The sequence below is a fragment of the Microtus ochrogaster genome (assembly GCF_000317375.1).
Source record: "Microtus ochrogaster isolate Prairie Vole_2 chromosome 14 unlocalized genomic scaffold, MicOch1.0 chr14_random_1, whole genome shotgun sequence".
NCBI lineage: Eukaryota > Metazoa > Chordata > Mammalia > Rodentia > Cricetidae > Microtus > Microtus ochrogaster.
In genome coordinates, this window is record NW_004949096.1 from 27,386,719 (window position 1) to 27,402,476 (window position 15,758).

The 15,758-nt window shown below is 49.3% G+C and overlaps 1 protein-coding gene across 1 annotated transcript in view; it reads left to right on the forward strand.

Moving 5' to 3' along the window:
- Positions 1-14,784, forward strand: part of Ivd (isovaleryl-CoA dehydrogenase) — a 19,511-nt gene extending 4,727 nt beyond the window's left edge. Inside the window, exons 2-12 of the mRNA XM_005364253.2 lie at positions 274-363; positions 569-620; positions 5,895-6,064; positions 6,952-7,045; positions 7,204-7,340; positions 8,710-8,806; positions 10,292-10,385; positions 10,915-10,996; positions 11,407-11,511; positions 11,623-11,695; positions 13,887-14,784. Of these exons, the coding sequence (XP_005364310.1) occupies positions 274-363; positions 569-620; positions 5,895-6,064; positions 6,952-7,045; positions 7,204-7,340; positions 8,710-8,806; positions 10,292-10,385; positions 10,915-10,996; positions 11,407-11,511; positions 11,623-11,695; positions 13,887-14,020 (1,128 nt within the window). The 3' untranslated portion in view covers positions 14,021-14,784. The remainder of the gene's footprint in view (positions 1-273; positions 364-568; positions 621-5,894; positions 6,065-6,951; positions 7,046-7,203; positions 7,341-8,709; positions 8,807-10,291; positions 10,386-10,914; positions 10,997-11,406; positions 11,512-11,622; positions 11,696-13,886) is intronic.
- Positions 14,785-15,758: the final 974 nt, after the last annotated feature.

Sequence of the window (15,758 nt, forward strand, 5' to 3'; positions counted from 1 at the left end):
GGAACTAACTCTTGTAGACCAGGCTGGCCTCAAACTCACAGAGATCCGCCTGCCTCTGCCTCCCTAGTGCTGGGATTAAATGTGTGTGCCACCACTGCCCAGCGAAACTCCCTCCTTTCTGATGCTTCTGAAGAAGCATAATTCAGTGGGACCCCTAAGCCTTGACCTGACACTACATGGTGAGGGTGCCTGTGGCCTTCAGCCACAGGGACATTACTCTCAGTGGCAATCACGTCTTGGTTTCAATAGCCTCTGTCTAACTTTCTTCTCTAGCTTCGTCAGACTATATCTAAGTTCGTGCATGAGAACCTGGCCCCCAAAGCCCAAGAGATTGATCAGAGCAACGAGTTCAAGAACCTGAGAGTGAGTTGCGAGGCTGAGGGTGGGAGTGGCAGCTTCTGGAGCAGTGCTGTGTTGCACTGGTGCCCAGAAAGGTGCACCCCATCTCCTGCTGACAGGAGCCTGCCTAAGTGTATATTTCCTTTCTTTGAATGACTTGATCTTATTGTCCGGGCCACCTATGGCTAACTGCCACCTTGAAACTTGTCCCACTCTGTTCTGTTGATAGGAGTTCTGGAAGCAGCTGGGGAGCCTGGGAGTACTGGGCATCACAGCCCCTGGTGAGTATGGCTTCTCTTCCTACAGAGACTCTCTCTTTTGCTAAAACAGGCGCAAAGGGAAGTGGGTATGGTGGCACATTCCTGTACTCCCAACATTCAGGGGCCTGAAACAGAAGGGCGGTTCTGAGTTCAAGGTCAGCCTGTGCTATGCTGTAAGTTCCAGACCAGCCTAGGCTACAGACCGAGACTCTGATTCAGAAAAACAAAAACAAGGGGCTGGAAGAAGGCTCAAGCCAGGAGCATTTGCTGTGTAAACATGAGGACCAGAGCTCAGAGCACAGCACTCTGTAAAAGCCAGGCCTGTCCCACCATTGCCTGGAATCCCAGAAGGGACTGGAGGCTTGCTGGGGCTTGTTTGGGCTCACATGCTGCTATCCTAGCCAAAAAAACATGAGTTATAGGTTCAGTGAGAGATCCTCCCTCAAAAGGAACAACATAAGCCAGGCATGATTGTTGACAGAAGTTTCTGTCCCACCCGGCCCGCAGGCAGTCAGTCCCAAAGAAACACACAGAGGCCTACATTAATTATAAACTAGTTGAGCTATTAGCTCAGGATTCTTAGTAACTCTTTTTTTTTCTTTAAAAGACAGGGTTTCTTTTTTTTTCTTTTTCTTTCTTTTCTTTTTTTTTTTTTTTGGTTTTTCGAGATAGGGTTTCTCTGTAGCTTTGGGGCCTGTCCTGGAACTAGCTCTGTAGACCAGGCTGGCTTTGAACTCACAGAGATCTGCCTGTCTCTGCCTCCCAGGTGTTGGGATTAAAGGTATGTGTCACCAACACTCGGCTCTTATTAACTCTTATAACTTATATTAACATAATTCTTGTCTGTGTCAGCCATGTGGCTTGGTACCATTTATCAGTGAGGCATTCTCATCTTGCTTCCTTTGTGTCTGGGTGACGACTGCAGACTGAGCCTTTCCTTTTCCCAGAATTCTCCTGTTCTGGTCGCTCCGCCTATATTTCCTGCCTGACTACTGGCCAATCAGCGTTTTATTAAAGCAATACAAGTGACAAATCTTTATAAGGTAGAAGACCATTGTCCCACAGCACATGGTGGCACACACCTTTAATTCCACCAGAGGCAGGTAGATCTCTGAATTCGAGGCCAGCCTGATCTACAAAGCAAGTTCCAGGACAGCCAGGGCTACACAGAGAACCTCTGTCTCAAGAAAAAAAAGAAAAGAAAAAAGGGGACAAGGTAGAGAGTGCTAGAAGAGGATGCCCGATATCTTCCTCTGGCGTCCCGCGTGTCCACAGGAGTGTGTGTGCACTCACATACACATGTGCACATGCATCATGCATACGTACATATACATAGGTCCACTCATACACACACGCGGAAATCAACAGTTAAACAGAAAGAGAAGGGAGAGCTCGTTCCCAAAGGACTTCCTCATCCTTGAACCTGAAGCAGTGCCCATTGACATCATCCTTAGGGATGGCAAATAGGCAGGATCTCTCAGACCCTTGACCCGCTATTTTAATTCCATGCTGAAGATTTAATGAGAGCCTTGCATCCTATGGAATCTGCATGCTCTACAGATGCCTCCCGATGATTTGGGGAAGTGTAGAATAACTGTCCTAATGGATCAGTTCCCTCAGGCACTCCTGAGCTCTGTCTCACTAGTGGCCTGTACGTGCGAATCTTTAGGAAAAGTACTCTGCTCACGGCCTGTCCACCAAGCTCATTTGGGGTCAGAAATGGGACTAAGAGGGATGTCTGGGTCCTCAGGTAGGGTGGTCCCATGATAATCTTGAGTTTTAGTAGGCTCTTGGGCCTGTCCAGTATCCTCTGTGTGTGTTACAACTTGTTTGGGGTAAAAAGGCAGGACGCTGGTATATTATGGTTTTGTGTTGCCTTCCAGAAAAAGACTCTGCCTGGGTTGCCATGACAGTAAATGCCTGAGCTGTTGGCCTCCTCATTCAGCCATGCTTCTGGCCATGAGGGCAATACAAAAGAACTGGTTCTGTCTCTCTCTCTCTGTCTCTCGTTTGTTTGTATGTTTGGTTTGGGGTTTTTTTTTGTTGTTTGTTTTTGTTTGTTTGTTTTGTTTTTGTTTTAATCAAAACAGGGTTTCTCATGTAGCCCCAGCTGTCCTGGAACTGTCTCTGCAGACCAGCCTGACCTCAAACTCAGAGATCCACTGGCCTTTGCTTCCTGGGTGCTGGGATTGGAGGTGTGAGCTACCACTGCCCAGCAGAGCAACTGTCTAATCCCATATTTGGAAGGCTAAGGCAGGAAGACTGGAAATCCAGAGCCAACCTGGGCTACAGAGCTAAGATCCTCACTCGAAAAGGGGTTGTGGGGTGTAGCTGGAGTGATGGCTCAGTGGTGAAGAACACTGGTTGCTCTTGCAAAAGACCTGCCTCTGGTTCCCAGCACCCAAATGGTGCTCCACATCCATCCATTGACTCTGGTTGCAGGAGCTCTGTCACCAGAGCTCATATGGTATACATACAGGGCATCAGGCATCATATGGTATACAGACAGACAGACAGGCAAACACCCGTGTGCATAAAATAAATAAATGTAAAAATGTTTAAGGGAAATAAAGCTAATATTTGTACAAATATTTGTATAAATATTACTATTTGTACAAAGCATGTACTATTCACATAATGAGTAGTGGGGGATTTAGAGGATATGGGCAGGTATGCATAAATTATATTGCCGTTTTCTTTATGTAAGAGATGTGACTGGATTTGGTATCAGAGACAGGTGTTGGTTTGATGGGTATCTGTATATTTCACCTTATGTCCTCCTGGGGTTTGAGTTGACCCTGGAAACTTACCCTGGTGATACAATGAAACTGTTTCATTTAAACCATGTCAATGCCAGCGAGTTTCACATTGACATAGGGAAGGGCCTTTTGGGAACCCCCTAGCAAGATTCTCTTTGTGCTTTGAGGGTTTATGATCCAGCCCAACATAACATGCTTTTGAATGAGAATGTATTTAATAAAACAAAGAAGGAATTTAAAATCAAGGGGCTGAAGCCAGGCTGTGTGATTAAACTCCTGTAACCCCAGCACTTGAGAGACTGAGGTAGGAAGGTTGGAGGTTCAAGGCCACCCTGAGGTGTATGAGACCCTGAGGAAGAAGCTGAGGATACAGCTCAGTTGTTAGAATGCCTGTCCCCAACATGACAGAAATGAATGGTGCCTATAATCCCAACACTCAGAGGCAAGGCAGGAAGAGCAAGAAGAGCAGAAATTTGAGAACAAAGGTGGAAAGTAGAAAAGGAAAGAAATGAAGCGGAAGAAATCTGGGGCAGGGGAGTAGCTTATTGGCAAGAGTGTGTATACTTTGCATGAAGTCCTAAGTTTGACCCCCAGCACCACACTTAAAAAATAAGAAATCAAGCCGGATGGTGGTGGCCCATGCCTTTAATCCCAACACTCTGGAGCCAGAGGGAGATGGCTGGATCTCTATGAGTTTGAGGCCAGCCTGGTCTACAGAGCAAGTCCCAGGACAGCTAAGACTGGTACACAGAGAAACCCTGTCTCAGAAAATAAAACAAAAACAAAAACAAAAAAAACAAACAAGAACTCAGAAAAAAGTCCTTTCAAGTGGGAACTTGGAAAAGAAAGCCAGGGCTATTGTTTGTGCTGGGGATTGAACCTAAGGCCTTGCACATGCCAGACGCGAACCCTAACATTGAGCTATTTCTCCACCTCTTTTCCTATTGTTTATCCTGAGTCTGGGTCTCACCAAGTTGCCCTAGCTGGCCTTGAACTCCCTCCGTAGACAGGTAAGACTTGACTGTGTTCTTCCTGGCTCTCAGGTGGCTGAGACATAGGCCTACACCAGCAGGCCCCAGCTGAAGGATGAGTTTTGAAGGCCAGACAGGAGTTCTGTTTCCTAATTTACTTCCTGGAGTTGCAGTTGGCAGCTTCGCTCCCCTGAGCATTGTGCGGCCTGAGAGCTCAGACGAGCGTGTTTATGGAACCAGGGGACCTAGACACTTGGGTTTTGGGGGGACAGCTTTCAAGGAGTACGTGCTTTCTTTCTCTTTTCCATTTTCTGTTCTTTTCCTTTCCCTCCTAATTTTTTGAGATCGGGCCTCAGATAGCCCAGGCCAGCACTGAGTTTGCTACGTAGCCAAAGACAGCATTGAACTCATGATCTTCCCACCTCCACCTTCCAAGTCTGGGGTTACAGGTGTGTGCTACTGTGCCCGTTCTGAAAACCTCTTTTAAAAAAAAATTTTTTTTTTGGATATATCTCTGTGTGTGTGTGCGTACCTGTGTGCACACCTGTTGAGTATGCTACATAGATATGTATGAGCCCCACTTTGTTCCCAAAGCTATGCTTTAAACTCTCACCTCTGGGCCAGAGAGATGGCTCGGTGGTTAAGAGCATCCCCTATCTTCCAGATACCAGGTTCAGCCCTTGGTATCCACACTGTGTGGAGCACAGCTACCTATAACTCTAGCTTGGGGCAGTGGTTCTCAACCTTCCTATGTAACCCCCAACTATAAAGTTATTGCTACTTCATAACTGTAATTTCGCCACCGTTGTGAATGGTGATGTAAATATTTTTGGAGGTAGGTTTCCCAAAGGGATTGAGAGTCACCGCTCTAGGGGCTCTTCTGGTATTGGGGGACACCCGTACACGTGTGCCATTAAACACATGATAGGTAAGGAAAAACACTAATAAATCTTTTTTAAAATCTCACCTTCTTGAGATTTTAAAATCTCACATACCCAGTCTGTAACTGGTTCTGGTGCTCTGAGCATGGCCCCCTTCCCGCCCACCCCCTTCGTGTTTCTTTGCCTTCTTTTTTCCTGCATCCATCTGCTTCCGCCTTCTGTAACTTCTGGAGGAGTGGGTGCTCAGGTTTTTGCTTGTCCTTACTGAAGATGTCTGGGATAAAGCCAGAGTCGGCAGTGATAGTCTCTGAAGTGCAGTTCCTCGCCAGCGTCAAGCAGAACAAGGAGTATGTCCTTCTGAGCAGAGCCCCTGGCTACAGCCTGCCTGCCTCGCTAGGGGAACCTAGAATAGCTACCAGGGTGTTTCTTTTCTGCCAATTAATAAAAGATTCCTGCCAGGCGGTAGAGGCGCACGCCTCTAATCCCAGCACTTGGGAGGCAGAGGCAGGCGGATCTCTATGAGTTTGAGGCCAGCCTGGTCTATAGAGTGAGTTCCAGGACTGGCTCCATAGCTACTGGGAAACCCTGTATCTCAAAACCAAACAATTAAAACATTAAAGACTCCTGTCATTGTTCCGGTGTAACCTGGTTGCCTTTCTGCTTCCCACACTGCCCCACTCCCAGTTCAGTATGGCGGCTCTGGCCTGGGCTACCTAGAACATGTGTTGGTGATGGAAGAGATATCCCGAGCTTCTGGAGCAATAGGGCTCAGCTACGGTGCCCACTCCAACCTCTGCGTCAACCAGATTGTTCGCAATGGGAATGAGGCGCAGAAAGAGAAATACCTTCCCAAGGTGAGGAGACGGGAATGAAGGAATCCGCACGGACTCAGCACTACCACTGTATGACATGCCCTCCCCTTGGTGGGGACAAGCAGATTCTCATTCTCGTCTTGTTCCCACAAACTAAACAGAATTAGGAGAGTGACTGAGATTGAATTGAAATACTTAAATCAAAAAATCTAACCCTGTGGTGGTGGCGCACACCTTTGATCCCAGCACTTAGGCAGCAGAGACCGGGGAATCTCTGAGTTCAAGGCCATCTTGGTCTATAGAACAAGGTCTAGGTCGGCCAGAGCTAAAAAAAAATAAAAAAAATAAAAAAATGGGGGTGGGGCCTTCAGTCAGAGCTGTGGTGACATGTGTGGAGTTTCAGCTGCTTGGGAGGGAGAAGAAGGAAGATCATGAGTCCCAGCTTGGGTGATTTGGCAAGGCCATGTCTCAAGGCAGATAAGAGTGGGTAAAAGTGCCTGCCTGCCACCAAGCTTGATAACCTGACTTTGATACGCATAGTGGAGAAAGCACCAACTTTCTTCCGCAAATTGTCCTCTGATATGAGTGTGTGCACGCGCACACACACAAACACACAGTGGCCTTTGTGCATACATAAACACAGAGAGCAAATAAATAAAAATATAATTTTTAAAAGTCTAAAGACTGGGGGCTGAGGGGAAGGCTCAGTGGTAAATCCCGTGCTTAGCATGCCTGAGACCCTGGAACCAATCCCCACTGCTGCCAAAAGTGGTGGATGTGGAAGGGAAGAAAAAGGCCTTCCAGATAGCTACTCCACCTTGCTCTGCAGGGAGTTTGCAGGGTGGAATATGGGCAGGAAGAGCAGTCCCGGGAGCTGCTGCAGGGGGCTTCCAAGGTCCTAACAAGGCGGGTCTTGGTTTTCCTTGTAGCTGATCAGCGGTGACTTCATCGGAGCCCTGGCCATGAGTGAGCCCAATGCTGGCTCTGATGTCGTCTCCATGAAGCTTAAAGCAGAAAAGAAAGGTGAGACCACTTGCCACGAGGCAGCTGGAGAAGGCAGGTGGGGGTCTCTGCTAGGTTCCCAGTACGGCTTCTCAGCAAGGCGGCAGCAGTTACCGGACTGGTTGGCTGAAGCAGGACAGGAGACTTCAGCCAACAGCCAGCGGCCTGCTGTCCCTTAGGCGATCACTACGTTCTGAATGGCAACAAGTTCTGGATCACCAATGGCCCTGACGCTGATGTCCTCGTTGTCTACGCCAAGACAGATCTGTCTGCCGTACCAGCTTCTCGGGGCATCACAGCCTTCATTGTGGAGAAGGTGAGCATGGGATCAGAGAGACTTTCCAGCCGATTGAGATTCAATCAGTGTTCAGTGTTCTGTGCTCTGCTCCCAGGAGGGAGCCATTAGCAGAAGCTGAGGAAGGTGGCCCAGAAGTCAAGTCTGGTGCTGATCCAGTTGCTCAGAAATAGAGCATCTGCTTAGCACGCAAGACCCTGGGTTCAATTTTCAACACTACAGAAAAAAAAGAAAAAGAAAAAAGAGATCCAGAGAGGCTGGGTCAAGTCTGAAGGCAGAAAAGCTGTCTGTCTACAGAGTCAAGGAAGAAAGAAAAAGAAGCTATGGGATTTGCTTACTGGGCTGAGAAGGAGCTGTGGGGGAGACTGAGGCATGGGAGTTAATGCAAATACTGATTTGGACGCTGTCCCTCCAATAGTATGGACAAGGACAGGATACATCAGGAGTTAGATTAGAACTCAAGAGTTCCATTTTGGTTCTGCTTTAGTTTTAAACAAACCAGGAGCTGGACAAGGTGATGTGTATTTGTAATATGAGCGGCGCTTGACGGGCAGAGGCAAGTCTGAGGTTAGCCTGATCCTTGTGATAAGGTCCAGGACTGTATAGCTTGACTGTCCCAAAAAAATAAAAGCAGGAGACAGCAAAGTTTTCTGTATAGAGAAAAGAAAACCAGGGTCATCTTTTGTTGTTGCTTTATTGTTTTTTTAAGATGGAATCTCTTTGTGTAGCCCTGTCAAGCCTAGAACTCACTGTATAGAGCAAGCTTCCCTTGAACTCACAGAGATCCATCTGCCCTAGCCTCCCAAGTGCTGGGATTAAAGGCGTGCGCCCCAGCCTGGAAAAAGTTGGAGATGTATAAGTTAAGGGAGCAGGTGTTGGCTTCACACCTTCTGCCTGCTGTTGGTGAAGAAATTGAACAGGTGCCACTGAGGCTTGGGGACCTAGCTGCAGGGAAATGGTAGAAAGTTTACTACATGGTTAAGTTAAGCAAGAGATTAGCAGGGCACCCCTTGAGGAGGAGGAGTCGCTGGCTGAGACGGGAACTGGAAAGTCACCCTGGTCAAAACGTGCTCGTGGGACAGGTGGCTAAGGAAAAGGGGACAGAGGAGTTGGCATGGGCTCTGAGAGTGTCTTCAGAGTCATGCCCCTGGGAGAGTGAGGAGAGCTGGGGACTTCATGGTTTGCTGAGGAGGAACTGCTCCCCTGAGAACTTAGGAGCAGCAGACTGGCGGCAGAGGTGTTGGGAAGAAAGTGGGTGGAACTTGAAGACTGGAGTTTTGCATCCAAAGAGAGAACTTGGAAGTAAGATGTGGTAGGTAGAGTGAGTTTCCCCTTTACTAGGCCCCCTTGGGGCAAGTCTAACCAGAACCTCCTTTGGTTTCCTGCGAAGGGTATGCCTGGTTTTAGTACTTCCAAGAAGCTCGACAAGCTGGGCATGAGGGGCTCCAACACCTGTGAGCTTGTTTTCGAAGACTGCAAAGTTCCTGGTAAGTGTCCTGATAATAAGGGAGTCTCCATCCTGGCTCCTCTGCAAGCTGGAGAAGCCCATCTCAGCATTACTGAGGTTCACCACCATTACGTGTTCCATGATATGCAGCTAGGCTGTGGGCTTACAGCTGCTGGACAGCTGTCTGCCCTGGCCACAGCCCCTGCTGCTGCTTGCTTGCCTGCCCAGATGAAGGCTGGTGAAAGGGAAGGCTTACCGTTGCCGCTGACATCCTTCCATCTCTCTTTGCTAAGCCGGCTTCTTGTCTCCTTTGTAAATAACCCAACAGAAATGTGTTAAAGGAGGAAGAAGTTCTTTTGGCTCATGGTTTCAGGTGTCAAGCCTATGATCTGTTGGCTCCATTGTTCCTGCAGTACTGTGAGCCAGAGCATAAAGGTAGAAGGGCCTGGGGAGAACAGCTTATCAGGATAAGTAGCAGAGATCAAAAAGAGGCCAGAGTCCCATTAGACTCTCAAAGGCACACACCCAGTGGCCCATTTTTTCTGGAGGCCTTGTGTTTGTCTCCATTGTCTCATTAATGCTGTCAAATTAGGAATCCATCATCGGGTTAATCCATTGATTGGGCCAGCCTTCACGGTCCAGTCACGTCCCAAACCCCACCCCAGAACACTGCTGCACGGAGAACCCCGACTTCAGCACACCGGCCCGCAGGGGGCCATTTTGTGTCCAAACCACAACACTCTGAATTACACTCGGTAATGATGCTAAAAGCCCTTCTGAAATAAATTGACAGAAGCCAGACTCAATGAAGGAGAGGTAATTTGATTTTGCAGGAATATTTTATCCCCTGTGCCGTAACTGTGAACGTGACACTATGTAGCTCTGTGAGAGAGTAGAGGGCTTGGATCTGGTCATGAATAAGGACCGTTTCGTGTATCAGTGTGAACCTTCCAGAAACAGAATGCCGTGTCCAGAAAGAGTCTCGAGGAAGAATCCATACAGACTCGCCTCTTAGAAAAGACAGAAAATGCATTCACCAGCCTTAAAGGTGGATTAAGTTGTCAAGTTTCTGTACCAAATGCTCTGCCCACATCTCCCAAGTCCTCACTAGGGCGTAGCTGCCCATCGGCTTCTGTCACGACCACCCTAACTCTTGATCAAGCAGTTCTCATGGGCATCGCAGAAAGGTGACCCTGAACCCGAGCACACGACCTCAGTCCGATGAGGTGCATGAGTAGACATCAGGTGTAGAAAGAAGCGAAGAGGGGAGGGTGACTTCCAAACCAATCCTAGGGAGTCCAGGGTGAGGAAAGAAAGCCCTAACAACTTGGGGCTCTGTAGTGTTGTGGACGGTGCAGGGTCCCAAGAACCCCGCTTCTGACTGAAGTGACAAAAGCCATATTTTCCTCTGGCCAGAAACCCGAGTTGGAGGTCAAAGAGTGTGCTTTTGTGCCTTGTGTAACATAGTACCTTGTGTAAAAGTGAAGAGGCTATGAACGGCCCTCTCTGGCGTTTATCCCGGCAGCTGCTAATATCCTGAGCCAAGAGAGTAAGGGGGTCTACGTATTGATGAGCGGGCTGGACCTGGAACGCCTGGTGCTGGCAGGTGGACCCCTTGGGTAAGTGTGAGGGGGCTGGGGACCTCCTGGGTAAGCTTCACCAGTGTGAGGCTTATTGGGGAAGCTAGTGCACCCCTGGATGAGTGTGAAACCCGGGGCAACCTGAGCTTGCCAGTCTTGTTAGGTTAGCAGCTTCCCCCTGATAAGGAAGGGAGGAACAAAGGAAGCTACTTTGTGGTTTATCCTCTGTCCTCGTGAATCTCCTCCTGTATTTAATTTCTTCACACAGAGGGAAATGTCACTATGTGACAGATGGCAGGTGAGGCCTGAGAGCAACTCTGCTTAGTCAGTGTGGTTGTGAAACAAGAAACGCAGACTCTTGACACCTGCCTGCTGCTCCACCACACCCAACAGATCTCAGAGGACCTGCCTGGGAGCTGGGCAGGCAATGCTGTCACTGAGACAGCAGGGAGTCTCTCTGGGACTTCAGTTCCTCCTCCTCCTCCTCCCACCTCAACCCTCAGGCCTAATCCTCTGACACCCTTTCACCCCGCTTGACATCACACCCCCATGCTGTCTTCCTCGGCAGGATCATGCAGGCTGTCCTGGACCACACCATTCCCTATTTGCACGTAAGGGAAGCCTTTGGCCAGAAAATCGGCCAATTCCAGGTAAGGGAAATACTTTCTTTTGCTGGATTAAAGGAGAGGAGGAGATAGTGGTGCGGTTCGGGTTATTGTCTTCTAGCAATGAGCTTGAGTTCTTAGAATGCAGCCCCTTTCCCAGTCAGCCTGGCTTTGGAGGTCCGTCACTTTGTCCTGACCATTCCTATTGGAGACGGACGAACTCAACTCTGCAAGGCTGGAGGGTAAAGCTGCTGGAGTTTAGGGGAAAGGGAGCTGCATTTCTCATCCCGCCCCGTCCACCGGGAGGAGCTGCTGAAAGTTAGCCACACAGGCGGCAACTCTCTCTGTGCCCCTGGCGCCTCATCCCTGGCCCCTCAGCTTGTCCTTGCCCTTGACCTGCTTTTAGTCCTTAGAATGTCCCAGCATGTTGACCCAGGGCCTCCCTTTGTACCCAGCTGATGCAGGGAAAGATGGCTGACATGTATACCCGCCTCATGGCATGTCGACAATATGTCTACAACGTCGCCAAGGCCTGTGATGAAGGCCACATCGTTGCCAAGGTGAGGACCAGCTCTGGGGGAAGAAAAGGCGGATTGGTGGGTCGTCTCTGGGGATGGGGACGGGGCCTGTGTGTTTGTCAGGACCCTGCTGAACAAAGCCTCATCCCACAGGACTGTGCCGGTGTGATTCTGTATGCAGCCGAGTGTGCCACGCAGGTAGCCCTGGACGGCATTCAGTGTTTAGGTGAGTGGCCCTCCCTCTCCACTCCTTGTTCGGCTTATGCTAGCCACAGTCATGCTGGCTCCCTAAGCTCTGTCTGCCTCCAGCGATGAGGAAAGGGAAGTTTTTGTAATGGCCATCAGTAAGTAAAGAGAGTGGGGCCCGGAGACACAGTTCAGTGCTTAAGAACACTGGCTTCTCTTCCAGAGGACCCAGGTTCTGTTCCCAGCACCCACCTGACAGCTCACAACCATCTGTAACTGCAGTTCTAGGGGGAACCAACATCCTTGTGTGGCCTCCGAGAACGCCGGGCATGGATGTGGTGAGCAGACATGCTGGCAAAACATCCATATACATAAAATCAATTTTTTAAGAGGGGGAAAAAACCCATAGGGTGGGGGGCTGGAGAGATGGCTCAGAGGTTAAGAGCACTGACTGCTCTTCCAAAGGTCCTGAGTTCAATTCCCAGCAACCACATGGTGGCTCACAACCATCTGTAATGAGGTCTGGTGCCCTCTTCTGGCTTGCAGGCATACACACAGACAGAATATTGTATACATAATAAATAAACAAATATTAAAAAAAAACAAGGCCGGGCGATGGTGGCGCACGCCTTTAATCCCAGCACTCGGGAGGCAGAGGCAGGCAGATCTCTGTGAGTTCGAGACCAGCCTGGTCTACAGAGCTAGTTCCAGGACAGGCTCCAAAGCCACAGAGAAACCCTGTCTCGAAAAACCAAAAAAAAAAAAAAAAAACCATAGGGTGGTGGTGGCGGCACACGCCTTTACTGCCGGCACTCAGGAGTCAGAAGCCAATGGATCTTGAGTTCAAGGCCAGCGTGGTTTATGGGGTGAATTCCAGGACAGTCAAGGCTACACAGAGAAACCCCTCTCAAAGAAAAACCCCAAAAATAAAAAGGGAAGAGGAAAATAAATGGCAGCGGGGAGGTTGGAGGCTCCAAGTGTTCCTTATCTTCCCTGCCTGGCCTAAGGTCAGCAGGAAATGGGGAGAGAGAGTCTTGGGGGGGGAGCAGCCTCGTTCATCGGTGGCTTAGGTTTGAATTCCATCTCTGCCACTGATTCTGCAGTTTTTTTTAAACGAGGTCTCAGGTGTGTGAGAATGTCCTATAACTAAGGATGACCTGGAACTTCCAATCCTCCTGCCTCCACCTCCTGACGACTGGGATTATAGGCATAGGCCACTGCACCTGGTTTGTGTGTGGTGCTGGGGACTGAATCCAGAACTCTGGGCACACTAAGTGAACACTCTGCAGTCCATGGCCCAGGTTTTGCCCTGTCCATCTCTAGGTCCTCAGCGTTCTGGCCTTCTAGACCAGCTCTCCCATGCCTTCCTGGCCCCAACAAGCGTCCCTCATTGCCTCTGCTTCTCTTTAGACAGCCGTCCTCCAGAGCCTGTATATCCTGGGGTTCTTCTGCGTTCAACCAACGATCAAACATATTCAGAAAAGGCTGGGCATGGGAGTGCACACCTATAATCCCAGCACTTGGGAAACTGAAGCAGGAGGATTGCAACGAGACTGAGACCAACCTGGGCTACTTAGTAACTTCTTGGCCAACCTGGGCTCTAGCTCAGTGTAGCACACTCAGTAGCACACACCTGAGATCCCGGAACTCAGGAAGTTAGAGGTTAGAGGATCAGAAGTTCAAGGTCAGCTTTGGCTAGTTTGTGAGTTGAGGGCCAGCCTAGGATAGGCACACCCTTTCGCAGAAGGAAGGAAGTTTGGTCCCCAGGACACACTTGGTTAAAGGAGAAAATTCACACACACACACACACACACACACACACACACACACACACATGTCCTCCGACCTCTACATGTGTGCCAAGGCACATGGGCATGCACACACATAAACACAAAATAAGTAAGTGTAAGACAAAAGGAAAATTGTCCTGAGATGAACATAGACTTCTCTTGTCATGGTTCCCTAAACATTCCAATATAACAACTATTTAAGTGGCACTTGTATCACATTAGATATATAAACAACCTAGAGATATGTAAAATATGAGCTGGGGTCATAACTCAGTGGTAGAGCATTTGCCTACACGGGGAGTGGAGGGTATTGGGAGAATGCACGCAGGTTATACGCAAAAAACCAATCCCTGAAGGTACTAGAGAATGACTCCTTGGCTCTATTTTTCTTGCTGCCTTCAATTCTGTCCTTTCTCTTCCACCTGTTGTTTCTCTTCACAGGTGGAAATGGCTACATTAATGACTTCCCCATGGGCCGCTTCCTTCGAGATGCCAAACTGTATGAGATCGGAGCCGGGACCAGTGAAGTGAGGCGGCTGGTCATTGGCAGAGCATTCAATGCCGACTTCCGCTAGCACCGCGGCCGATCGCCCAGGTCCTAGCACTGAGGCCTTCCTTTAGAAGCAGTGGCATGCCCTCTCACAGGTAGCACGCCACCTGCACGCACGAGGTGGGGTTCTCCGGCCGGCCGTGTCAGCCCAAGTCTGTCAGGAAGGCTTAAAATGGACCGCACAAAGGACTTGGGTTTTTCTGGGGCTCATAGGGGGCTTCAGTGACAAGTGATACAAGCAAGCCACTTGTCTGTATCCCTTACTCTCCACTTCCGATATTGATGTTCTCACCCTCTGGGATGGCACCTGGGATATGCAAGTGCCCTACTCCTGAGCTGGGGCAAACCTCTGGCAGGGAGCCCTTTCCACACATCTGTAGCGGGAGTGCTGCTTCCAATTTTCTTAACGGTCTCTTTTCTTGAGGAAGAGGCAAAAACCTTGTCCTCGTTAGCTGTTTCCCTAAGGTCTAAACAGTTCCAGAACATCTATGTGACAGACCCATGGAAGACAGAGTCCTGGTCTAGCCATGACAGCATGAAAGATTGTCTCTGGATGGCGTCCCTGGTGTGCCTGAATCTGACTGCATCACTCTGTCACGGGCCAGCGCTGGGACTGTTCGTGTGACCTTCTGCAGCCAACTAGGCAGCAGGCACAGGCCCTGTGGCCAGCCCGGGTTGCCTGGCTCAACTCCAGTCTCTGCCTGTGTACATTTCTCTAGACACCCTGTGGCTAATTTTGTTATGGCTGCACAGCGGCTGCTGCCATTTTGTATTAAACATACTGCAAATCGAACCCTTCTGTGCCCAAAGCAGTGTCTGGAGGAGAAGCAAGCCACTTGTCTGTATCCCGAGTGTCTTTGCCAGGAGTCTGGAGTGGGAAGTCGCAGACCCGAATCTCCCAGCAACTTTTTCTTTTGTGGTGCTGAGGTTGAACCTGGAGTGTGTTAGGCAAGCCCTGTAGCACTGAGTCTGCTATCTCCTCCCTCCCCTTCCAACTTCTCCATGGTTTTGTTTGGGGCTCCCTGTAGCCCAGATTGGCCTTGAACTAAGATCTTGAACTATAGATCTGCCCTTAACCTCAAAAGCTGGGATTACAGGCATGAGGCATATGCACCTCCCTGTGATTTCTCTTAAAGAAAGTGGGGGCTTTCCAGCATCAAAAGGCAGGAGAACCGTATTAAGTTTCTGGAGACCATCTTTGAGAGATGTTTGGTTTTGAGACAGGATCTAGCCTGCCCCTGCCTCCTTAGTGCCAAGATTACAGGCATAAACACACCCGGCACATCTCTGAGTTTTATTTTGTCTCAAAATGTATCTGTGGCAGGTCTTAAACTCAGATCCTTCTGCCTCTGCCTCCCAAATTCTGGGATTAAAGGACTGTGCCACCACCATGCCCAGCCCAATCTCTGAGGGTGGTTTTGTTTTTATTTTGTTACTTACTATCCAGACAGCTTGATGTTTTCAAGGTCAGAATTGAAACAGTTGGGCTAGTAGTGAAAAAAATGGAACATCCTGAACATCCCAACGTGGGGCTGATCATATAGCCTCCTAGGTGGAGCACCTGAACATCCCAACCTGGGGTGATGCATATAGCATCCTAGGTGGAGCACGCGAACATCCCAACCTGGGGCTGGTGCATATAGCATCCTAGGTGGAGCACCCGAACATCCCAACCTGGGGCTGGTGCATATAGCATCCTAGGTGGAGCACCTGAACATCCCAACCTGGGGCTGATGCATATAGCATCCTAGGTAGGAACACCC